The 25,374-nt window shown below is 40.8% G+C and overlaps 1 protein-coding gene and 1 long non-coding RNA gene across 4 annotated transcripts; both read left to right on the top strand.

The window, feature by feature from the left end:
* Positions 1-575: 575 nt before the first annotated feature.
* LOC120435423 lies at positions 576-5,801 on the top strand. Its single transcript, XR_005609722.1, has 3 exons — positions 576-588; positions 2,029-2,073; positions 5,526-5,801. It is a non-coding gene; the product is annotated as an uncharacterized LOC120435423 (long non-coding RNA).
* A 691-nt stretch (positions 5,802-6,492) lies between these two features.
* LOC116310368 (cornifelin-like) lies at positions 6,493-24,227 on the top strand. 3 transcript variants are annotated; one of them, XR_005610294.1, is made up of 5 exons: positions 6,493-7,093; positions 10,854-10,908; positions 15,182-15,292; positions 15,508-15,653; positions 23,725-24,227. XR_005610294.1 is itself a non-coding variant. In XM_039607056.1 (5 exons), the coding sequence occupies exons 1-5, from the start codon at positions 6,699-6,701 to the stop codon at positions 23,818-23,820; spliced, it is 627 nt and encodes a 208-aa protein (XP_039462990.1). In that variant the 5' UTR covers positions 6,493-6,698; the 3' UTR covers positions 23,821-24,227. The 3 variants fall into 3 exon arrangements, 2 of the variants coding, with proteins under 2 accessions (XP_039462990.1, XP_039462984.1); XM_039607056.1 differs by lacking the exon at positions 10,854-10,908 and having other exon boundaries at positions 6,493-6,848; positions 6,970-7,093; XM_039607050.1 differs by lacking the exon at positions 10,854-10,908.
* The last annotated feature ends 1,147 nt before the right edge of the window (positions 24,228-25,374 follow it).

Below are 25,374 nucleotides of genomic sequence, written 5' to 3'. Positions count from 1 at the left end.
TATTTTTGTCCTTTTACACATGTTTTTGTCCATTTAACCTCCCGCTGATCAGTTTACATGATTTAATTTCTGGGGAAATAGATGCCTTTAAATCAGTGTTGGGTTTGGAGCTTTTATTGACAACAGCAGAAGAAGTTAGAAGTCAGGAACATGAACTCTACATGTGTTCAGTCGTCATGTCCTCATATTGTTTTAAGCTGTGAAGGACATGAGTGTGTTTAAGTAGAAGTCCTCATATGGTAGGACCAGTGATTGTAGTGTGTGTTACACTGTCCTCATATTGTTTTAAGCTGTGAAGGACATGAGTGTGTTTCAGTTGCCTTCCTCATGTGGTTGGACCAACAACTCTAGTGTGTGTTACACTGTCCTCATATTGTTGGTAGCAGAACTGTACAGTGTTAAGTTTCTTTAGAATCTGGTATAAGGAAGTCGGATCCTTCTGTAATAATGTTCACTGCTACAAATATGATCTGTAGTTGATCATCTAGTCGGGATTTATACTAGAGAATGTTTCTGACGTTATATTGTTGTCTTTTGTTGCAGACACCAAGTGCTGAGGTCCTGTCTCAGCCTCATACAGACCAATCGGTGAGTGACTTACCCACTTCATTCTTCCAACAGGTTACACATCATGTTTTTGTATTTGGTATCAAGTATATGTGTCAGATGGGCCTAGTGCATAAATTAAATGCACTTTAATTGTATTAAAACAATCAGTTTCAGTCAAAGTTAACCAAAATCAACATTAGCATTAGGAGAAAGTAATTGTCTATACCATTTGTTAGTCCAAACTTTCCCTTTAAGCATCAGCGTGATCTTTATTCTGACTACATTTGATATTTTTGTCCTTTTACACATGTTTTTGTCCATTTAACCTCCCGCTGATCAGTTTACATGATTTAATTTCTGGGGAAATAGATGGCTTTACATCAGTGTTGGGTTTAGAGCTTTTATTGACAACAGCAGGAGAAGTTAGAAGTCAGGAACATGAACTCTACATGTGTTCAGTCGTCATGTCCTCATATTGTTTTAAGCTGTGAAGGACATGAGTGTGTTTCAGTTGCCTTCTTCATGTGGTTGGACCAACAACTCTAGTGTGTGTTACACTGTCCTCATATTGTGTGTAGCAGAACTGTACAGTGTTAAGTTTCTATAGAATCTGGTATAAGGAAGTCAGATCCTTCTGTGAATAATGTTCACTGCTACAAATATGATCTGTAGTTGATCATCTAGTCGGGATTTATACTAGAGAATGTTTCTGACGTTATATTGTCTTTTGTTGCAGACACCAAGTGCTGAGGTCCTGTCTCAGCCTCATACAGACCAATCGGTGAGTGACTTACCCACTTCATTCTTCCAACAGGTTACACATCATGTTTTTGTATTTGGTATCAAGTATATGTGTCAGATGGGCCTAGTGCATAAATGAAATGCACTTTAATTGTATTAAAACAATCAGTTTCAGTCAAAGTTAACCAAAATCAACATTAGCATTAGGAGAAAGTAATTGTCTATACCATTTGTTAGTCCAAACTTTCCTTAAAGCATCAGCGTGATCTTTATTCTGACTACATTTGATATTTTTGTCCTTTTACACATGTTTTTGTCCATTTAACCTCCTGCTGATCAGTTTACATGATTTAATTTCTGGGGAAATAGATGGCTTTACATCAGTGTTGGGTTTAGAGCTTTTATTGACAACAGCAGGAGAAGTTAGAAGTCAGGAACATGAACTCTACATGTGTTCAGTCGTCATGTCCTCATATTGTTTTAAGCTGTGAAGGACATGAGTGTGTTTCAGTTGCCTTCTTCATGTGGTTGGACCAACAACTCTAGTGTGTGTTACACTGTCCTCATATTGTTGGTAGCAGAACTGTACAGTGTTAAGTTTCTTTAGAATCTGGTATAAGGAAGTCGGATCCTTCTGTAATAATGTTCACTGCTACAAATATGATCTGTAGTTAATTATCTAGTCGGGATTTATCCTAGAGAATGTTTCTGACGTTATATTGTTGTCTTTTGTTGCAGACACCAAGTGCTGAGGTCCTGTCTCAGCCTCATACAGACCAATTGGTGAGTGACTTACCCACTTCATTCTTCCAACAGGTTACACATCATGTTTTTGTATTTGGTATCAAGTATATGTGCCAGTTGGGCCTAGTGCATAAATGAAATGCACTTTGATTGTATTAAAACAATCAGTTTCAGTCAAAGTTAACCAAAATCAACATTAGCATTAGGAGAAAGTAATTGTCTATACCATTTGTTAGTCCAAACTTTCCCTTAAAGCATCAGCGTGATCTTTATTCTGACTACATTTGATATTTTTGTCCTTTTACACATGTTTTTGTCCATTTAACCTCCCGCTGATCAGTTTACATGATTTAATTTCTGGGGAAATAGATGGCTTTACATCAGTGTTGGGTTTAGAGCTTTTATTGACAACAGCAGGAGAAGTTAGAAGTCAGGAACATGAACTCTACATGTGTTCAGTCGTCATGTCCTCATATTGTTTTAAGCTGTGAAGGACATGAGTGTGTTTAAGTAGAAGTCCTCATATGGTAGGACCAGTGATTGTAGTGTGTGTTACACTGTCCTCATATTGTTTTAAGCTGTGAAGGACATGAGTGTGTTTCAGTTGCCTTCTTCATGTGGTTGGACCAACAACTCTAGTGTGTGTTACACTGTCCTCATATTGTTGGTAGCAGAACTGTACAGTGTTAAGTTTCTTTAGAATCTGGTATAAGGAAGTCAGATCCTTCTGTAATAATGTTCACTGCTACAAATATGATCTGTAGTTAATTATCTAGTCGGGATTTATCCTAGAGAATGTTTCTGACGTTATATTGTTGTCTTTTGTTGCAGACACCAAGTGCTGAGGTCCTGTCTCAGCCTCATACAGACCAATCGGTGAGTGACATACCCACTTCATTCTTCCAACAGGTTACACATCATGTTTTTGTATTTGGTATCAAGTATATGTGCCAGTTGGGCCTAGTGCATAAATGAAATGCACTTTGATTGTTTTAATACAATCAGTTTGAGGAAAAGTTTCCCAAAATCAACATTAGTATTAGGAGAAAGCAATTGTCTATACCATTTGTTAGTCCAAACTTTCCTTAAAGCATCAGCTTGATCTTTATTCTGACTACATTTGATATTTTTGTCCTTTTACACGTTTTTGTCCATTTAACCTCCCGCCGATCAGTTTACATGATTTAATTTCTGGGGAAATAGATGGCTTTACATCAGTGTTGGGTTTAGAGCTTTTATTGACAACAGCAGGAGAAGTTAGAAGTCAGGAACATGAACTCTACATGTGTTCAGTCGTCATGTCCTCATATTGTTTTAAGCTGTGAAGGACATGAGTGTGTTTAAGAAGAAGTCCTCATATGGTAGGACCAGTGATTGTAGTGTGTGTTACAATGTCCTCATATTGTTTTAAGCTGTGAAGGACATGAGTGTGTTTAAGTAGAAGTCCTCATATGGTAGGACCAGTGATTGTAGTGTGTGTTACACTGTCCTCATATTGTTTTAAGCTGTGAAGGACATGAGTGTGTTTCAGTTGCCTTCTTCATGTGGTTGGACCAACAACTCTAGTGTGTGTTACACTGTCCTCATATTGTTGGTAGCAGAACTGTACAGTGTTAAGTTTCTTTAGAATCTGGTATAAGGAAGTCGGATCCTTCTGTAATAATGTTCACTGCTACAAATATGATCTGTAGTTGATCATCTAGTCGGGATTTATACTAGAGAATGTTTCTGACGTTATATTGTTGTCTTTTGTTGCAGACACCAAGTGCTGAGGTCCTGTCTCAGCCTCATACAGACCAATCGGTGAGTGACTTACCCACTTCATTCTTCCAACAGGTTACACATCATATTTTTGTATTTGGTATCAAGTATATGTGTCAGATGGGCCTAGTGCATAAATGAAATGTACTTTAATTGTATTAAAACAATCAGTTTCAGTCAAAGTTAACCAAAATCAACATTAGCATTAGGAGAAAGTAATTGTCTATACCAGGGTGCCCAATCCCAGTCCTCGAGAGCTACTGTCCTGCAGCTTTTAGATGCATCCCTACTCCAACACAGCTGAATCAAATAGTTGGATTACCAATTCGGCATGCCATCAAGTCTGGCAAAGGCCTGATAACGAGCCATTCATTTGATTCAGGTGTGCTCGAACAAGGACGCATCTAAAAGCTGCAGGGCAGTAGCTCTCGAGGACTGGGATTGGGCACCCTGGTCTATACCATTTGTTAGTCCAAACTTACCCTTAAAGCATCAGCTTGATCTTTATTCTGACTACATTTGATATTTTTGTCCTTTTACACATGTTTTTGTCCATTTAACCTCCCGCTGATCAGTTTACATGATTTAATTTCTGGGGAAATAGATGGCTTTACATCAGTGTTGGGTTTAGAGCTTTTATTGACAACAGCAGGAGAAGTTAGAAGTCAGGAACATGAACTCTACATGTGTTCAGTCGTCATGTCCTCATATTGTTTTAAGCTGTGAAGGACATGAGTGTGTTTAAGTAGAAGTCCTCATGTGGTAGGACCAGTGAGTGTAGTGTGTGTGTTACACTGTCCTCATATTGTTTTAAGCTGTGAAGGACATGAGTGTGTTTAAGAAGAAGTCCTCATATGGTAGGACCAGTGATTGTAGTGTGTGTTACAATGTCCTCATATTGTTTTAAGCTGTGAAGGACATGAGTGTGTTTCAGTTGCCTTCCTCATGTGGTTGGACCAACAACTCTAGTGTGTGTTACACTGTCCTCATATTGTTGGTAGCAGAACTGTACAGTGTTAAGTTTCTATAGAATCTTGTATAAGGAAGTCGGATCCTTCTGTGAATAATGTTCACTGCTACAAATATGATCTGTAGTTGATCATCTAGTCGGGATTTATACTAGAGAATGTTTCTGACGTTATATTGTTGTCTTTTGTTGAGACACCAAGTGCTGAGGTCCTGTCTCAGCCTCATACAGACCAATTGGTGAGTGACATACCCACTTCATTCTTCCAACAGGTTACACATCATGTTTTTGTATTTAGTAATCAAGTTTATGTGTCAGTTGGGCCTAGTGCATAAATTAAATGCACTTTGATTGTATTAAAACAATCAGTTTGAGTCAAAGTTTCCCAAAATCAACATTAGCTTTACTTCTTTGTGAAGATCTTAGGAGAAAGAAATTTGGCGTACCATTTGTTAGTTCTAACTTTCCCTTTAAAGCATCAGCTTGATATTTATTCCTACTAAATTTGATATTTTTGTGTTTTTGTGTTACATTGTCCTCATATTGTTTTAAGCTGTGAAGGACATGAATGTGTTTTTGTAGCCTTTCTCAATTGGTAGAACCAACAACTCTAGTTTGTGTTACATTGCTCCTTTAAAGTGCTCCAGTAGAAAGCAAGGTTTAAGAACATTTTGTATTCACATTATAAACTATAAACTAGAATATTTTCTATCTTTTCTTGCATTCACATTAAGATATTTTCTTTTGTTTCCATTTATGACAGCTGGGAAGGTGAGAAGCAAGTGGACAAATGATGAAGTAAAGGTTGCTGCAAAGTACCAGGTAAAAGGAATGTGACTGCTGCTTCCAAGCAGAGCCGGCAGCTCAGAAGGCAGAGACTGGGTTGCCATAAAGTACTACATCCACAACAGGATCATTGCATTAAAAGAAAGATGCAAGGAAAAAAAGAAACAACCAAGAGAGATACTTTGTTGCTTCCACAGTTATGTCAATATTGTAGTTTTCTGTATTGCATTGTTCTTACTCATAAATCTGTGGTTTATGCTGGGTGCTTTTTTCAATTAAATGATAAGAAAGGCAGATAATGTTCCACGTTTTTATTGACATGAACATTCACTACAAAATGAATTAATGCATTACAATATTAAGACTTAAAAAGTAGACTGACCACATTTGACCTATGTCTTTTTTAAGTCTCTACACAGCTCATATTTACTGTTTTATTAACACATAAATGTCTGATATTTCTGTCAGAAGTTACCCGACTGGTGAGCATTACTATTGTGCATCCATGCCTATTATATTGTAATCTCAAAAGGAGCCAAGCTTAAAAATACAGAACCTACCCTTACCTGGTCCTTATAAGTCATATATACTTGAAAATTATGTGTTTCCATGGGCTTCACAATTCACCTAAACATGAAATATCAGTGTGTGACCTTATGGTACTCATAAGTCACATAAACCTGACAGTGTCCTCACAAGTAGCATTAAATTCAGGTTTGACCAAAATTTCACCCTAGCCAAAATCTCAACAGATGGGCGTGTTCCTGGAAGCATGGGTCAAACTTTGTGTGATTCCCATGCCTCTAGGACCTTCAGAAAGGCACGTTCCCATTTGTCACATTTTTGTCATAGGTCCTGATATTTCACGAAAACACGTATATGTGTGTGTGTGTGTGTGTGTGTGTGTGTGTGTGTGTGTGTGTGTGTGTGTGTGTGTGTGTGTGTGTGTGTGTGTGTTTGTTTGTTTGTTTGTTTGTTTGTGTGTGTGCATAGAGAGAGGGAGAGAGAGAGAGATTGGATCAGTATTTGAGGTTATTTAATTAAGTGATTACTAAATCTAAGGCAAGTTAATAACATTGGTGCAGATTTCGTGACAAGTTGGCCAGATAATGCACTGCAAGGAACATTTCTGCAAACATTAAATGACCAAATGAAAGATCAGTTGGTTTCCCTGGACTTTTCCACTTTCACAAGGCACTTCCTGTTCTGGTGTGCAGTACTCTCTGCGTCAAGTAACTTCAGAACCAATGTAGATGACAACTACATTGGTTCTGAAGCGCATTTCCTCACAACTTACCCGGTATGGCCAAAAGAGTCCACCTACCAGTAAGGTTGGGGATACTAGTGGGCTTCGCTATTCAATCTGTACTTTCCATTTGTCTGTCACCATTTACGCTGCACAACATTCTTTTCCACTCCAGGCTCTAATAAGCTCTGTCACTGAGCAGGTAAAGCTACCTCTGCAACTGTTAACCACTCCCATTCCGGCTACTGTGTTCGGCACCATCACCTACCAAACCAGGACCACCCACCTAGTAGTTTCAGGTAATCACAGAGAGACTCTCATCTTTCTCATTTTTGCAGCCCCTAAGACACCTGTCATTCTGGGATACCCATGGCTAGAGAAGTATAACCTCTCTCTTTCCAGCCCAGAATAACCTGAGTGGCCTAGTAAGAGAGTGGAAAATTGAGGTTTCTTCTGTCTCACTCATTGTTTGAATTCATCAGTTCATTTCTCAAGTTTGAAAGAAGTTTTTGTGTTAATTTGGGGGTTAAGATCTGTCTCAGTTCCAGATTCTACCTCACCTCCTTGCTATGTGACATCCTGCTCTGGCTTTCCCTGTGACTGTCTTCTTACAAATTCTTATTGCAACTAAAACTTCAGAACTCCTCAGAGTTGCTTCACTCGAGTTTGCGAGTTCAACTTTTTGTTTCAGCCTAAACAAGTGTGCATGAACTGTTTTTTTAAAGAACATTGTTAAGCTCTCCACATCAGCTCTTAGACTGATGTTGGTCTCTGACTGTTCAAGATATTTGTAGAACAGTTTTTTTTAAAAGCCACAAAATGTTCCAAATCAAAACCTCAGCCCACCCACTACTTCCCTCACAATTTACAGGTATATATTCCTCTTGTTCTTACTCTCATCTTCAAAGCTTACAGAACCAGAGGAAAGGTAAGAAAAACCTTTTATAATAATGAACATCTTAAACACAGTCAGTTCTTTGTGAACTTATGATACTGGCTGGTATATAGTTAGTTTCATCAGTAAGCTGATGTGAGTTAGTTAAAGGAAAAATGTAAAAACTTACAATAAAAATGTAAAAATGTATATTTCTTCAAGAAAAACATGATCTGGATGTGTGATAATTATCACTGCTGTTAGCACAGCAAGGATAAAGGAAGTAACATTTGAGCCGTTTAAACTCATTTCAACGACTATTTTGTCATACACTAATCTGCATTAGTTCAGAGGTGGGTAAATGTTAGTTGATGGGTTTTATGTATGTATATATATAATGCACTACTCTCAGTAGTACACAATTTCTGTGATGTTAATAACAACATTTTTGTTTTTTTCAAAGATTTTTTACATCAGACATCTTGTGGTGTGTTTTGTCAGGAATAGAAATATTTTACTGCTATTATTTGCTGCTATTTTTATAATCATCATTAACATTTCATGTTAATAGTGATGTTGCTTTCCTAGATGCATTCAGATGTTCAAACATATTGGTATTATATTAGCCTTTATTACAGGTCCAAAGAAGAACCATTTTAAACGGTTGAGTTGAATCTATAATTTAAATGTTATTAATGCTTTTATGATCTCTGTGTAGAGGGCAGAGACAGGAAAATACACTTTGTGCCAAAATGAGACAGGAAGTTATGTCTTTGAAGTTGCAGCTTTTGCAGAAGTGAAACCGAAAGCAGAGTGAGTGCAAGTTAAGTGCAAGGGTGTTTATTATGCATTTATTGCGGATTAAGCCTTAAGTAGTTGGGGTAGACTGAAACAGTTGTTATATATTTTACATAGAAGTCAAGATCATTACACACAGGATGGCCTTAGCCTGGTTGCCTAAGTTGAGGTCAACTAAGGTGCAGAGAGCAGATGCACACTCTGTGCACGCACAGACAGACAAATAGTGAGAGGTCATGACACGTACGCAGTACACAGCATGCATGCGCGCCTCGCATGCACGCACAGACACACATACACACACACACTGTTGGGGTGTAGGTGAAAGTTGACTGATGAAGCAGTAGATGCACGATGCGAGAGCTGAGCTGGCTTACGGAAACCACCGGGAGAAGATGGAAGCCAATGTACTTTTAATTGTGCCTTAAGTTGTCAAATAGAACATTTGTGGTTTTGAAGCTGATGTATGTGATGACGCAATGAGGGGGCGTCACTAAATATACTCTGATGCATATAAAACTGTATTTTGATGTTAGGAGGATGAGATGAGCTCTTCAGATGATGATGTTAGTTCCCTTATGTGTTTTTTTATGTCCCAGTCTTATCTCTGTGTTTGCATGTTGTGCCCAGGTTAAGGTTAAGACAGAAACCTTTCTGTCTTTGTGTCAAGTCTGAATGTTTGAGTCCATTCCTCTGTGCTAATTAGTCACCATCCCCTCATGTCTCCTCACTCTCAGCCACCTAATGTTTCTACTGAGATTGGGTGACTGATGCTATAAAACTGATCTAAAGAATGGTCCTGTGCGTGGAGAAGTGTTAGTTGTCCTGATGTTTGGAAGAGCTCTATTTAAAAGTGTGTGTGAGAGGAAGGTGTGTGTGTGTGTGACTGATGATGTCAGGGGAGCACCCAGAGAAATAGACAGAGTTAAATTCTAAGAAGATGAAGCGAATGCATGTTTTAAGAAAAAGTAATAAAGTAATAAAATTATATTAATTACAGGTTTTAGAAAAGAGACAGACCGAGAGAAATAAATACAGGAACTAACAATTACATTAATGAATTGAAAACGCACGTACACAAACTGTTACATGTGAAATTATTGTTGGAAAGTTTAATAAAGAAAGCAGTTTACACTCCTTTAATTTCCAGAACCAGTGTGTTCCCTAGGCCTGATAACACCCTTGCCCAGTTGGCTCCTGTAGTAGGCGGGCATGGAAGGCTGGACAGCCCATGACGGGTAAGATCCCACCTCAAAACCCTGGGACAACCTAAGGCAAGGCGCAGTCACGATTGCTTGAACCTAAGTCCCGGAGTGACCTTGGAGTCACTGGAGGAGACGGATTTAACAGGTAAGGCCACTGGGCACAGGCGGAGGGGAAATGTCATTAACAAGGACCAGTGATGAACCAGAGAGAGAAAATACACCCCGTCAAAAGGAGTTTGAAACACTGCAAAAGAAACATTTACAAGATCACAAAGATCATAAAGAAACATTTATAAAAACCACACATACAAACAGAAAATGCACTAACCTTACAGAGATAAGCTCATGAAGAGTAATGCATAGATAGTGATTAAAACTTGGCTAAGAACACAAACATATGTAATTAAATCAGCCTGCTAATTTCATGAGGGTTAAAATGGTGTGAATGTTGAAGAAAATACACTTAAAACACACTTGGACAAAATAGAGTTGTTGTGGAATAACTCAAGCGAAGCTGTATGACAAGGGAGTGAGTTATGGAAAAAAAAAACAAAACAAAAGAGGAGTGATTACTTAGGAGTGCTCTTGCACTGATTTATCAAAGTAAGTGATTAGTATAGAAAGAAAATGAAAATAATTCAATAATGTGATAAGGTTTAAACATGTATTCCTCTTGTTAAGTTGGCTGTTGAGCTGTGGGTTTATGCAAATTAGCTGGAGCAGAGACACTTCCTGCGTGTGTGTGTGTCGGAGGCTTTCAGTTCAGTTCAAGAGAGAGCAGTGGCTGTTGAAGAGTATTTGGCGAAATATAATGGTAAAGTATCAGGATATTTGATTACGGTGGTCAGGTCTGTTCAGAGGGGCAGATTTGGACAGGAAATTTATAATTTAAGGATGATATGTGGTTGAAATTGGTTTTTATCTTGTGCTGAATGAAAACGGTCTTTGATCTTTTGACGAGGTTTTAGTGTGTTGAATGGGTGAAATTTAAGATTGTTTCAGATTTTTGAGGCTGTTGTTTTATTTCCAGAGAGGGTGTTTGATTAAGACATGGATATGTCTGAGAGGGGCCCCAAAAATTTTTTGTAGTAGTGCACTCAGGAAAAAACCTGTCAGGTGATTTTGTTTTGTACTTTGATGAGCTAATAATCAGCTCTCTTTTTTCATTTTTGTTTTAAGCAGGCCTGGAAGACAGTGAACGGACGGCGTTGACAAAATTACCAAGTACGAAAATCAGGTGGGCATTACAGAATTATAATTGATTACAATCAGAGACTGATTGGCGGCAAGTCTCTGTCTAAAAATGGATTGTATCGATTCAATCCAGTCAAAAGTATAGAGAACTATTTTCCTAAAAAGGAAAACGAAATAAAACAAATGATTGAGCTCATTTTGCTGATGTGGAGCATCTGATGACGTGCGCGGAAGGCTGCAGATCAGCAAAGAATATCATGTGTGAATGCATTTGAGTGAATGCGAGTGACTAGACTAAGGTGGGGATGAATAAATGTGGACAAATTTACTATGTGAGGAAAAGAAAGGGGATGCTGATTTTGGGTTGCTGATGTATGTTTGGAGAAAATTTCTTTTTACTGGGGTTAGATTATGGGATTACATTATATTGTTGGGAGAATGCAAAATGCTAAAAGGGGAACATTGTTTGATGAGATTCAAGTTACCATTAACTGAGGTAACTCATGATTAATAACTGTTTTGTTTAAGTTTGTTTTTGTCATGACGCAGACTGGATCATAGAGGGAGAGTATGAAATGTAAAGTACAGGTTTTGTTTCCAGGAAGTTCCAAGGATCCAGAGTTCAATGGAGCAACGAGTTGGAGAAGATTTGACATGATGATTAAATTGATTTTGTTCCTTAAACACAGGTTTTCAGGGCTGGAGCAAAACACCGGAGAGGAGAATTGCTGAGCTGTCCTGAGAAATGATATGACTAACCTTTTTTCCCTTTTAATTTCCTAAGCTTGGGTGAAGCATGTTGAGTTTTTTGCCACATGAGATGTGTCAAAAAAGAGAGGGGTTTAAGATTTAATTTGTTTAATTTGAAAGGGGTTTTAGTATGATTTTATAACTATTGGGGTTGTTTGATAATTTAGATATGGTAAAACTGAGGCAGAGATTGTTAATTCTAAAGAAAGGAGTAAAATGAACTGAATTCTGTTTAGAGGATAAATTGCGGTGTTCATAAGAAGTTGTACACCAAACTTAAAGGGGAAACTGTGGGAATAAAGGATATGCTTTGGGGGAAAATAGTGAAGATTTTATGAGTAGAAAATGTGTGATTTCTTTTTGATTTTTAGGATAAGTTGTCACAGTGACATAATGTTAGAATGTTGTTAGAATGTAGGCTTTAGAAACAGATAGTAAATAGATTTATTTTTAGGGTAGAGGAGAGCTTTTATGAGGATGTTAAAAGTCTCGCGGACTCAAATGAATAATATTGGAGATTATATATGTAGAAATGATTTTTTCATACACATTGCATTTTTGTGCCTTTGACGGAGTTGTGGCTCAGAGAGTCGTCTCTTGAGGGTCACAGACTTTTGGTTAACGTTATGATTAGCCAATCTACTGTGAGAATGACCTGAGTTTTGAAGGATTGCACACGCTTACAGACATATAGAGCTCATTAAGACCTGACAGTATTGATTCCAGGCAAAAGGCCTGAAATCCATTTAGCATTTAACTGAATAGGAGTTTCGTTTGTAACTAAACTGTGTGACATGTAAAATATGGAGATAACACATGCAGTTCTAAATTAGTCCTCTTATATAAAATGCAGTTACAGAATAACAAATACTTGTTGAAGGGATCAAGTTTTTGCTTTAAACCAGGTCCAAAGGGGGGAAAGCTTATGTATTTTGGTTAAGACTGATAAAATATAATTAGAATGTACCATTACATTAAGAGTAGTAAAATGAAATAAAATGATATATTAAAACAGGTTATAACACAGGAACTGTGAGTGTTACAATGAAGTTAGTGTCAACACACAGAAGTTGTTCCTAGGGAGCTTTTAGCTATGATGAAAGTTATTTAGGAGTAATTGATTATATGCTTAAACTTAGTTGATTAAAATGGTTGTTTTTTCTTTGATCCTTGTGTAGAATAAGTGTTTATGATGATGTTCTTGTGAAAGGTGATTTTAGGCCAGAGCTGTGACAGTACAGGATGTTGAATAGAGTGAACAACAGGAAACATATGACAGCAGTGCTGTAAGACTGTTAAAAAGCTGTAGATTGAGATGAGTAATGTTTAAGATTATATAGGAACAAAAGTCAGAAAGTCAAAACATAATTAGGTTTATGCTTTTGAATGAAGAGAACAATTGAGGAAACAGAGTAAGTTAGAGCATAGTAGGGAGAAGGTTTTTATCCATTACAGTTAAGGTGAATCTAGTCTTAGACTAGGATCTACTCCGTGAATTATTAGTTTCGGTCATGCTTTTCGTTGTTTTGGTGACCTCTGGATGTTATCCAGAGGTCAAAAGGGGAAGTGTCAGGAATAGAAATATTTTACTGCTATTATTTGCTGCTATTTTTATAATCATCATTAACATTTCATGTTAATAGTGATGTTGCTTTCCTAGATGCATTCAGATGTTCAAACATATTGGTATTATATTAGCCTTTATTACAGGTCCAAAGAAGAACCATTTTAAACGGTTGAGTTGAATCTATAATTTAAATGTTATTAATGCTTTTATGATCTCTGTGTAGAGGGCAGAGACAGGAAAATACACTTTGTGCCAAAATGAGACAGGAAGTTATGTCTTTGAAGTTGCAGCTTTTGCAGAAGTGAAACCGAAAGCAGAGTGAGTGCAAGTTAAGTGCAAGGGTGTTTATTATGCATTTATTGCGGATTAAGCCTTAAGTAGTTGGGGTAGACTGAAACAGTTGTTATATATTTTACATAGAAGTCAAGATCATTACACACAGGATGGCCTTAGCCTGGTTGCCTAAGTTGAGGTCAACTAAGGTGCAGAGAGCAGATGCACACTCTGTGCACACACAGACAGACAAATAGTGAGAGGTCATGACACGTACGCAGTACACAGCATGCACGCGCCCTCGCACGTGTACGCACAGACACACATACACACACACACTGTTAGGGTGTAGGTGAAAGTTGACTGATGAAGCAGTAGATGCACGATGCGCAGAGCTGAGCTGGCTTTACGGAAACCACCGGGAGAAGATGGAAGCCAATGTACTTTTAATTGTGCCTTAAGTTGTCAAATAGAACATTTGTGGTTTTGAAGCTGATGTATGTGATGACGCAATGAGGGGGCGTCACTAAATATACTCTGATGCATATAAAACTGTATTTTGATGTTAGGAGGATGAGATTGTGGGGCTGTCTGCTTACAGAGTCCGCTCATTCTCCCACGCGTGTCATTTCATTAAAATCATCGTCTTTACCCTTTGGACCAGTGTGGTTACTTGCATTCCTCCTGTGTTTCCTTCCCTATATTTTTGAACCTTAACAGTTTCCTCCGAGTTACAGCCCAGAAGGCCTGGCAAACATGTTAGCCCCTATGTTATTGAAACACATCAACCTTTTAAGGATGCTATAGACATATGTAAAGTCTGGCTAAAACATTTCATGTTTCCATATAATTTTTGGTCACAAGCTAGTTCACAACCTCTGTTGTTCCCAAGCATGGAAAAATTGAAGGATTCTTGAAATAAGTGAGTGTTGTAAAGATAAAGTTTTACATTACTGATGCTAGAAGTTGTTGTTTACTCAACAACGGTTCCTGGGCCTTTTGCTCAGTGCTCAAAACCAAGCAAATAACATCGAAAATAATGGTACAGTACATGCCATGAACACTCTTCATAAGTTTTTGATGTAGTGTGTCTTGAATCCTCAGCATTATTTTGGATGTGTTACAAACAGTTTGTGATTTCGATCTGTTTAAAACAATGACTGTATAAAAGTTATTTGTTTGAAATGTGTTGTGAATGCTGTTTATAAACTGTGTTTTATCACATTTATGAGTTTTAAAAGATAATTTTAGTGTCAAGGGTCTTTGTAGTGATGTACACAAACCGGGAGACTATTATTTGTAAAAAAAAAAAAAAAAAAAAAAATCTACAATGTGCACAGTAATGTTTCAAACCAGCTATTATCTTTTTCATATTCTACTAATTGGGGGTGGTAGAGCAGGTGGCAGAGCAGGTCACCTACTAACCGGAAGGTGGGTGGTCCGATCCTAGTCTGCTCCAGTCTTCATGTACAGTCCAAATATCCTTTGGCCAGATAACCTCAGATGCATCCGTCGGAGTGTGAATGTGTGTATAAATGTTAGTTAGATAGCACTAAACTTAGAAAAGTGCTTGTGTGAATGAACCAGTTGTGTAAAGCGCTTTGAGTGCTCAGATAGAGTAGAAAAGTGCTACATAAGAACCAGTCCTTTTACCATTCTCCGTACACAGGAGCAACAACCACTATAACCCTTCAATGTGTCTCCATTCCTACCTTCTTTCCTCCAGAAATGGCCGTCTACCAGCAGCCCACCCAGGTAGTGACGGTCACCACCACAAATCTAAACCATGGGGAGTGGAGCACTGGACTCTTTGATTGCTTCAGTGATATGGAAACTTGTAAGTTAATCTAGAAAACTCTACAAACAGTAGTGATTTTTGTATTAACTGTCTCATCAGACTTTTATTCAGAGGGTCTTGAGTATCTGACCATCTGAAGTTAGGGCTGAAGTCAGCATATAAAACACAGAATGCACAAGCCAGTTGTTGAAGGAGAACTTATTGAAAAGGGAAATAAACTTCTGTCTTTACATATTTTATTCTCTTCCGTCAAGGTTGCTGTGGCCTTTGGTGTTTCCCCTGCATGAAGTGTGATACAGCCGACAAGCACGGCTGGTGTTACTGCATCCCATTCTTTGACCAATGCTACATGGTGTCCTTGTTGCTCCGCCAGTCGATCAGAGAGCGCTACGGCATCCCTGTAAGGCTGGGTGGGAGGGAAACTATTTAATGTAAAATCATTTTTTTTAAAAAAGATAACCTTTGGGGAAAAATCCTACAAAAATCAACATAAAAAAGAGGCACTCTTAAAGCATCGGTGGGCAAGAGATGAAAATAGGGCGTTGTTGGAATGCTACTACGCAAGTAACCTTGGCAGAAGGGGTTACATGAATAGGATGAGGGACCTATGGAATCTTCGATGCCCAACATCCACATTGACGGCGAAACAACTAGTAGCTCAGTGTTCCAACATTCGAAAGAAGGGATTGCTCTCAAAGCTAGAGATTGACGAGGTACAACACAAATGCTACGGCAAGGGGGAGCCAGGATGACAGGTCAGGGTGGAGATATCACCACCCCCACCCGAGATTGGGCCTAAGTGTGATAGAAGAAGGGTTGTTGAGTGAAAGAGGAACTGACCTGAAAGACAGGCTAAGCTTTAAACCTGGATTCCCCATAGCCGGTTACCAAGACTACTTGAAGTACCCTCAGATCTGCTAGATGATGTAAATGCAGCGCTACGGATGATACCTACAGCCACCATTACCGAGACTAACAAGCTGATCTACACTTCGGCAGCAGTGATCAGTGAGATGTTTGGCTACAAGTTGAACAGCCACAAGGAGCAGTACCCTCCATGGATAAGGAGACTAGAGGCCAAGATCAAAGTAGCACAGAGGGAGGTTAGCCAAATATCGGAGCTGCAGAAAGGTGCGACAAAGAAGGTGCCTAAGAAGTATAGCAAGCTGTCCATCCCTGAGGCTTTGGAAACTGCCAAGCAATGACTCACAGCCTCGGCCAGCCGCTTGAGGAAGTACACCGAAGAGGTCAAAGGCAGGAGAGTAAACCAGCTGTTCTCCAGTGAACCAGCCTTCTGCAGGCAAATGGGAACCATGAAGAGGGCGCTAGGAAAGCTGCAACCACCAAGTACCTGCAGAGAGTAAGACAAGTCCTGAGGAGTCAGCTGAATGGTAAGAACAAGATCCGGGCTATCGACACCTACGCCTTGCCCATGACCAGGTACCCTGCTAGGATAATAAGCTGGCCAAAGGAGGAGATAGAAGCCACTGACATCAAGACAAGAAAGCTCCTGACCATATATGGAGGGTTTCACCCCAAGTCCAGCACCCTGAGGCTGTACGCTAAGCGGAAGGATGGAGGCCGGGGACTGGTGAGTGTCAGCACCACAGTCCAGGATGACACAACGAACATCCACGAATACTTTAAGAAGATGGCCAACTGACCGTGTGCTCAGTGAATACCTCGGGCAGCAGAAACCGTAGAAAGAGGAGGAAGAGGAGGAACCATCATGGAAGGACAGGCCCCTAAACGGTATGTACCACCGGCAGGTAGCGAAGGTGGCTGATATCCAGAAATCCTACCAATGGCTGGACAAAGCTGGACTGAAAGACAACACAGAGGCACTAATCATGGTAGTACAAGAACAAGCTCTGAGCACAAGAGGCTGGGGTCTACCACACCAGGCAAGACCCCAGGTGCAGGCTGTGTAAAGATGCCCCTGAGACAATCCAGCACATAATAGCAGGGTGCAAGATGCTAGCAGGCAAGGCATACATGGAGTACCATAACCAAGTGGCCGGCATAGTATACAGAAACATCTGTGCCGGATACGGCCTGGAAAAAAAGGGAGACGCACCTAGGGCGGTGGAGAATGACCGAGCTAAGATCCTTTGGGTAACAGTGATCACAGTGGTAATCGGAGCACTAGGTGCGGTGACTCCTAAGCTAGGCGAGCGGCTCAAGCAGATCACAGGAACAACATCGGAGATCTCTGTCCAGAACAGCGCTGTCCTAGGAACAGCTAAGATGCTGTACAGGACCCTCAAGCTCCCAGGCCTCTGGTAGAGGACCCAAGCTTAAAGGACAGACCGCCCGCAGGGGCAATCGGGGAATTATATATATGTATATATATATATATATGTATATATTGCATATATTGCAGTAAAATGACATATTTTAGGATACACTTGAAACTTGAAAGAAACATATATGTGCAATATAGAGATAAGGTCAGAGATAACATGTGACATGACATTTGGATGTAAATTATTTTGGATACTTTGAGTCTCCATATAGAAGTATCATTTCCTAAATATTGCCAAACAGTAATAAGTAAAATATTATGAAAATTTAAACCTATTTGAAATTCTAAAAGAAGTCATAGGTCCACCATGATATTAACAGTGTCCACCCACATAGCAGACAGGTCTGGCCTGGTTCTGGTGTCAATCCGGCACTGCTGGCTGACTTCTGGCATGGTAAGTGGCACTGTTGGGAAGTTTACTTTTAAAATGTATTCCACTACAGATTACAGAATACATGCCCCAAAATGTATTTTGTAACGTGTTCCGTTCCGTTACTCATTGAGAGTAACGTATTCTGAATACTTTGGATTACTTAATATATTATCATGCTTTTTACCACTACATGAATATACTATTTCTGTGTAATTTATTACTATTACTGAAGGTTACTCGCCATACCAACACCGACTTGATTTTTAAGTCTTAATATAAAATGAGTAACAGTAGGGTGGACATTTAGTAAGGCTGCACTTTTAGCAGCGATCTCGTATAGAAAACTATTCTGCCCATATATAAAATAGGTCCGTGGCTCCGAACCGTAAAGGGACCTCTGGCTAATATGTCGGGTTCCGTGTCGGGCTCATAGCTGAAAACTAGCTTTACTTTGTTGTCTGGGTCAACTTTGCTAGCGAGAGACCGAGAGAGCTGTTGAACGACTGCTCCAACGGAACTTATTCTTTCAGAGGAAAACAGGAACACATTGTACAATCGAGCCTTAATAGCTTACTTACAACTGGGGTCGTCAAGCACTCTTTTTGGCTGCAGTGGTTATTATTATATTTACATGCTTCCATCTCCCGTTTCTGGTCGGTGACAACTCGTACTTTTTGACTGTCTTTTTTCTCCCTCCCTCGCGTTCACAGACACATAACGGGTATGGCAGTCCATTCTCCCCGCAGCACGGACTACACTGGCCATGAGGCTACATTCTTTATGGCTATGCCTGTAACACTCTGCCTATTGCCTTCATAGTAAATCATTTTTTGAATAACTTTTGAAAATATTTCTTCACGTCATTATGCAACTAGGGGGGTGACATGGGCCACGAGATTGAGACCCAGGCAAAAGAGCCTCTTAATGCGTGTTTTGTTTGGGTTTCCACCGCCGTGGAATTACCAAAAATAGAGAGGGCATAGCCTAACATATGAAACAGGAAAAGACCGCCATGTAATCCATTTATTTCAACAAAGTAACTGTATTCTGAATACCACCCTTTTAAACGGTAACTGTAATGGAATACAGTTACTCATATTTTGTATTTTAAATACGTAATGGCGGTACATGTATTCCGTTACTCCCCAACACTGGTAAGTGGAATGTCATCCAGATATGGGCAGGGCCTGGCATAGATAGCACTGTTTATGTGATGGCATGATACATCTGGCCTGATTGTGGTTTGGTTTATGTGGCCCAGGCTAATCGAAAACAGGTCTTCCCCGGATCCAGCATCAAGCTGGCACTTCTGACTGACTGGTGTCTTGGCAGGGTGAATGTCCGAAGACCAAAATGCCATGTTGCAATAATATACTGCTATGGTAGCCAACGTTTCAAATGCAGGTTTCACAGGTTTATGAGTGTACACTTTATCCAAAACCCAGTGAGGGTTTACTCATGTTTACCAACTGATCGGAAGGTTAGTGGTTTGATCTCTGGCTCCTCCAGTCTGCATGTCAAGCGTGTGAATGTGTATCAATGTAGTTAGGAAGCACTCAGTTTAGAGAAAGTGTGTGATTGGGTGACTGTGGCATGTTATATAGAGCACTTTGAGTAATCTGGGAAAGAAGAAAAAGGCTATATAAGAATCAGTCCATTTGATGTCTGAACAGAGTTTCGTCATGTTATTTTGTACTACTATGTTCCGGCACATGTTGTTATTACATGGCTTGATTAAGGTACACATTAGGCTGACATCTGGGGCGAGAGCTGAAACTGTTCTGGGCCAGCACAGGGCCTGCAGTGTGTCTGCAACTGGCCTTGTGCTGGCCCATGCGTGGGCCACCTCTGGCAAACCAGATCTGGGCCACCAATGGGCCGTGATTCTTTGCGGTATGTGGGCCATGTGTAAGCACATTGTGTGGGCCAGATCCGGGCCATACCAATTTTGCTGTGTGGGCATATGTTGTTCCCTATATGCCTACATCCTGTCAATAGGAGCAATGACAATGAGAAACATAATTTTAATAAATAGCCCTGTATAGCAATATTATCACTTGGACCATCCACTCCATTTATTGACCTTGAAGGAGAGGTTGGAGGTGTTGAATATACGCAGCACACATATAAGAATCATATTTTCATCTTTACAGGGTTTTTTGTGATTTTTTTTTTTGTAAATACACCCCTTTTTCAATCAGAATTCATTTAAAACATTATGAGTTATTCAAATCAAATCAAATCAAATCAAATTACTTTTATTGTCACGTCACATGTGTAGGTACACTGGTACAGTACATGCGAGCTTCACAAGCAACAGAGTTGTGCAAAAATACAATAACGTAAAACAAGCAAAATATAAGAATGGCTAAATCTGAATGTAAGAAATATATGTACAATATAAGAGTGTATGCATTACTGGATGTGTATACTAAATATGTTTTTGTTTTTTTGTTTTTTTACGTGTGTGTGTGTGTGTGTGTATGTGTGTATACATATTTTACAAATTAAATAGATTAAACAATAAAATAAAATATATAAAATATACAGAGGTTGGTAGTTGAGACATGTGCAAAACAAGTGGCATTTATATACAGTGTGGAGTGCACAATGTTGTTGAATGTGGGTGAGGTGTCTATGAAGTGTTCAGCAGTCTGATGGCCTGATGGAAAAAGCTGTCTCTCAGTCTGCTGGTTCGGGACCGGATGCTGCAGAACCTCCTTCCTGATGGAAGTAGTCTGAAGAGTTTATGACTGGGGTGACTGGAGTCCTTGATGATCCTTCCCGCTTTCCTCAGGCACCGCTTCCTGCATATCAAGATGGCGCCGAGTATGGCAGCCTCGTCGCGAGCTCCCCCAAGCAACAGCTGTTTTTTGTGTTTAATTTTACTTTTCCTTTGTTTTTTCACGAGTAGCACATGTCTCCTTGTGTACAACCGACAAACTTTACTGGACATAAACGACGGACTTTCTCATCACTTTCCGGAGTTCAAGTTTTGCAACACGGACCCTCCGTTTGCAGACCCCCCATTCATCTCACCTGAGACGCCTTTGTTCTGGGCCCGCGGAGGCTGCAAACGCCGACGCATAGGGAGAAGATCTGGCATTCTGGTTCGCCTGAGACAGCGCACTAACAGACCACCGCTACCCAGTTTATTACTGGCTAATGTGCAGTCTCTGGAGAACGAGCTGTGCGAGCTTCGGGCATGGATCTCATTCCAGCGAGAGATGCGGGACTGCTGTGTGATCTGCCTCACAGAAACCTGGCTATCGGACAAGGTACCGGACTCTGCAATACAACTACCGGGGTTCTCTGTGCACCGCGCGGACAGGTCACAGGATCTTACTGGGAAAAGCAGAGGCGGTGGTGTGTGTTTCATGATCAACAACAGCTGGTGCGAACGTGTACCCGGTCAAATCCTTCTGCTCACCGGACCTGGAGTACCTGATGATTAAGTGCCGGCCATTCTGGCTACCGAGGGAATTTACAGCAGTGATTATTACGGCTGTTTACATTCCCCCACAAGCCGACACTGACCGAGCACTCAGGGAACTGTACAGCGTGATCAGCAGTGAGGAAACCGCACATCTAGAGGCGGCGTTTATCACGACCGGGGACTTTAACAAAGGAAACCTGAAGAAAGTTTCACCAAAACTCCACCAACACATCCATTTCAACACTCGTGGAGACCGGCTACTTGACCACTGCTACACCCCTTTCCAGGATGCATACAAAGCCCTCCCCCGCGCCCCATTCGGCCAATCAGATCACTGCTCCATCCTGCTCCTGCCCGCCTACAGCCAGAAGCTGAAACAGGAAGCTCCAACCCTGAGGGCGGTGCACCGGTGGTCGGACCAATCGGAGTCTACGCTGCGGGACTGTTTTGATCACGCGGACTGGGAAATGTTTCACGTGGCTGCTAATGACATTGATGAGTACACGGACTCAGTCTGCGGATATATCAGGAAATGCGTGGAAGATGTCGTCCCATCCAGAACAGTTAAATCCTTCCCAAATCAAAAACCCTGGATTAACGGAGATGTTCGCACGGCACTGGCGGCACGGAGCTCCGCTTTTGCCTCCACGAACACATCGGACTACAAACATGCACATTACCAACTCCGGAAGACGATCAAAGCAGCCAAACGTGAATACAGGGACAGGGTGGAGCAACAGTTTGACAACCCTCGGAGTATGTGGCAGGGACTAAACACGATCGCAGACTTTAGAGGGAAAACCAGCACACCGCAGACCACGGCCTCTCTGTGTGAGGATCTAAACGTATTCTACGCTAGATTCGACACAGCGAACACCATGAGACCGGACAGTGTGCGCACCCCGGATGACGTCAGTGCGCACACTGTGTCTGAGGAGGATGTGCGGAAGTGCTTCAGGAAGGTGAACGCGCCGCAGCTACTGGTCCGGACGGGATTCGCCGCGCGTCCTCAAGTCATGCGCGCTCAGCTGGCTGGAGTGTTTACACACATCTTCAACCTTTCCTCTCTCTGTCTGTAGTCCCAGCCTGCTTCAAAATGGCCACCATCGTCCCTGTACCCAAATCCTCCACCATCTCCTCATTGAACGACTGGCGACCTGTAGCCCTGACCCCCATCGTGAGCAAATGCTTCGAGAAGCTGGTCAGGGACTTCGTTTGCTCTGCGCTACCCAACTCACTGGACCCTCTACAATTCGCATACCGCCACAACAGGTCCACTGATGATGCCATAGCCCTGACACTACATACTGCCCTGTCACACCTGGAGAAGAGAGACACGTATGTGAGAATGCTGTTTGTAGATTACAGCTCAGCATTCAACACCATCGTTCCCTCGAAGCTGGACAGGAAACTGCAGGATCTAGGACTGAGCAGCTCACTCTGCAGCTGGATCCTTAACTTCCTGACTGACAGACGCCAAGTAGTCAGGCTGGGCAGCACCACCTCATCCCCCATCACACTGGTGCTCCACAGGGGTGTGTACTGAGCCCTCTCCTGTACACACTCTACACCTACGACTGCACGGCCACTAGAAACTCCAACATCATTGTGAAGTTTGCGGATGACACTACAGTGGTGGGTCTTATCACCAACGGTGATGAGACGGCCTACAGGGAGGAGGTCAGCGCCCTGACCCACTGGTGTCAAGACAACCATCTCACCCTCAACGTCGCAAAGACAAAGGAGTTGATAGTGGACTTCGGAGGCAGAGAAGTACACACCCCATCACCATCAACGGCGCTGCTGTGGAGAGAGTGAGCAGCTTCCGCTTCCTTGGTGTACATCTGGCCGAGGATCTCACGTGGTCGGTACACACAAACAAAACAGTGAAGAAGGCGCAGCAGCGCAGCAGCGCCTCTTCTTTCTCAGGAGACTGAAAAGATTCGGCATGAGCCGAATTCATTGTGATGAACTGTGTGTTTTGCCAGTTTGATAAAACTTAGTAACATAGAAAATTGACATAAATAGTTCGATGGGCCATTGCTATGAATTGTGGGATGGCATTTTCTCGTCAAAGAACTACAACTTGACTGTTGGTTCACATTCGCCAAGTGAACACTGAGATTATTTTAAATCAGACAAGCATCTGGACTTCCCTGTTTCCTTTTCTAGTTGTGTTGATTTGAATAATTAAAAATATGTCTGAATAGTCTTAAACTGACCCTTAAAGGTCCTCTTATTATTAAGCCAGTGCGATTGCTGATACAGTAGTTACGACCATGACAAATGAAACCACAGTAACTTCTGCTCTGATCTTCTTTCTCACTCTTCTCCTCTTCTTTTTATCCATCCTGCAGGGCTCGTGCTGTGATGACTGGTGTAAATTAATTTGGTGTTACGAGTGTGTCTGGTGCCAGATGCGTCGTGAGGTGAAGATCAGGAACGGCCTGTAGCTCACCAGCTCAATGATGGTCACCACTCAAGTTGTGAGAGGATAATATGTAACCATTTTGGCTGTTGGTTGATTGAATATGATATATTTGGTATGATTTTGAGATGATACAATTAATAAGAAAACCTGACTGTTTCTACAGTATGAGGTAAAAATAAAAATATATAGGTTGCTTTTTCCCCCCCTACAGCATTTCAAGAATTTCTAAGTTCCTATGCTCATGTAGTTTAGTTCAATATGTAGAATCAAGATTGTTTTAGTTTTGGTAGTGTGTTGGGCATATAATATAATTGAGAACGTTTGTTTACTCTGGCCAGTAAAATCTGTGTAATTGTACATGCTCACTGCTATTGTAATCTTTCCCAAGTTGAATTTCACATTTGCTGAAATAAAAAAATTATTCATATTCACCCATTATATGTTGCTTGTTGTACATTTTTGCTCAACTGAGGAGACATGTTTCTTGAAACCCTGAATATGTAATTCGTACATTGGCAGCTGAGTAGTGATGGTAAATTCGATTCTTTTTACTGAATTGAGTTTGAGTCAGTTGCCCAGAGAGTGCAAAAATGTACATTTTCACTCAAACTTAATTTGTTTCTCTTTTCATGTATATCCTACTGCTAAGATGATTGAAAAAGAAAAACAACTATTTTTATAGAGCAAAAAAGAGCAAAAGAATTAAATTTCTAAAGGGAACATTTATTTTATTTATTTTTATTTTATGTTATTAGTATTTTCCTCAAATGTGTCAAATATATATTTTCTCATCTAAATGTCCACTGAGCTGTGAGCCAGGGGGCGGTAATGCGCCTTAACATTGGTTGCCAACCAAGAAGGAGAAGAAGAAGCTGTGAGCCAGGAGGGAGGGGGTGAGTGACTGAGGTCGTGTCCAAATTCATGGGCTGCATCCTCCTGAGGACGCATTTATAGGCCGATTACGTCACAGCGACGCACCGAAGGCTGTCCAAATTCGTAGACTCCTCCGAATGCAGCCGACAAATGCTTCCTCCTTTTCCCCGAATTTGAAGGATGGGTCGGGTGTGTCCTTCTTATTATTCTGGGATATGGTGGGCCACCCCCCATATCCCAGAATTCATAGCGCGGCCCAGCCCGGCAATGGCGGCCGCTACTAAGTTTTAAAATTACTCTTATTAATCTTTCTGGGTCACAAAATAAACTTTTAACATATTTTCAGGCGAGAATGTAGCTGTGTAAACTTCAAATATCTGCTCGGTTTATCAAGATATCACATATTTGCAAAAGTGCTTCGACGTTTTCGGAGACGTCTGTTACCCACCAGCTCGATAGCTAGCCGAGAGCTCGAGGGTCACTGAAGCCGCCGAGAACGGCACAACTCCCGGCACATCATTTTCAGATCACCGCGGACTTTCACTACTCAGGTTAAATGTAATATATAAGTCACTTAGACAACCTAAAAAGGATTGTTTGGCTTTTTTCAGTATTTTATTTGTTCGTGAGTAAATCAGTTTGGCTGAGATTAAAGATATTAGATTAGATTAGATAAAATAAAACTTTATTAATCCCCCGGGTG

Source organism: Oreochromis aureus, linkage group 3 (assembly GCF_013358895.1).
Source record: "Oreochromis aureus strain Israel breed Guangdong linkage group 3, ZZ_aureus, whole genome shotgun sequence".
Lineage (NCBI taxonomy): Eukaryota > Metazoa > Chordata > Actinopteri > Cichliformes > Cichlidae > Oreochromis > Oreochromis aureus.
The sequence above is the reverse complement of the archived record's forward strand: the minus strand, read 5'-3'. Positions and strand labels throughout refer to the sequence as shown.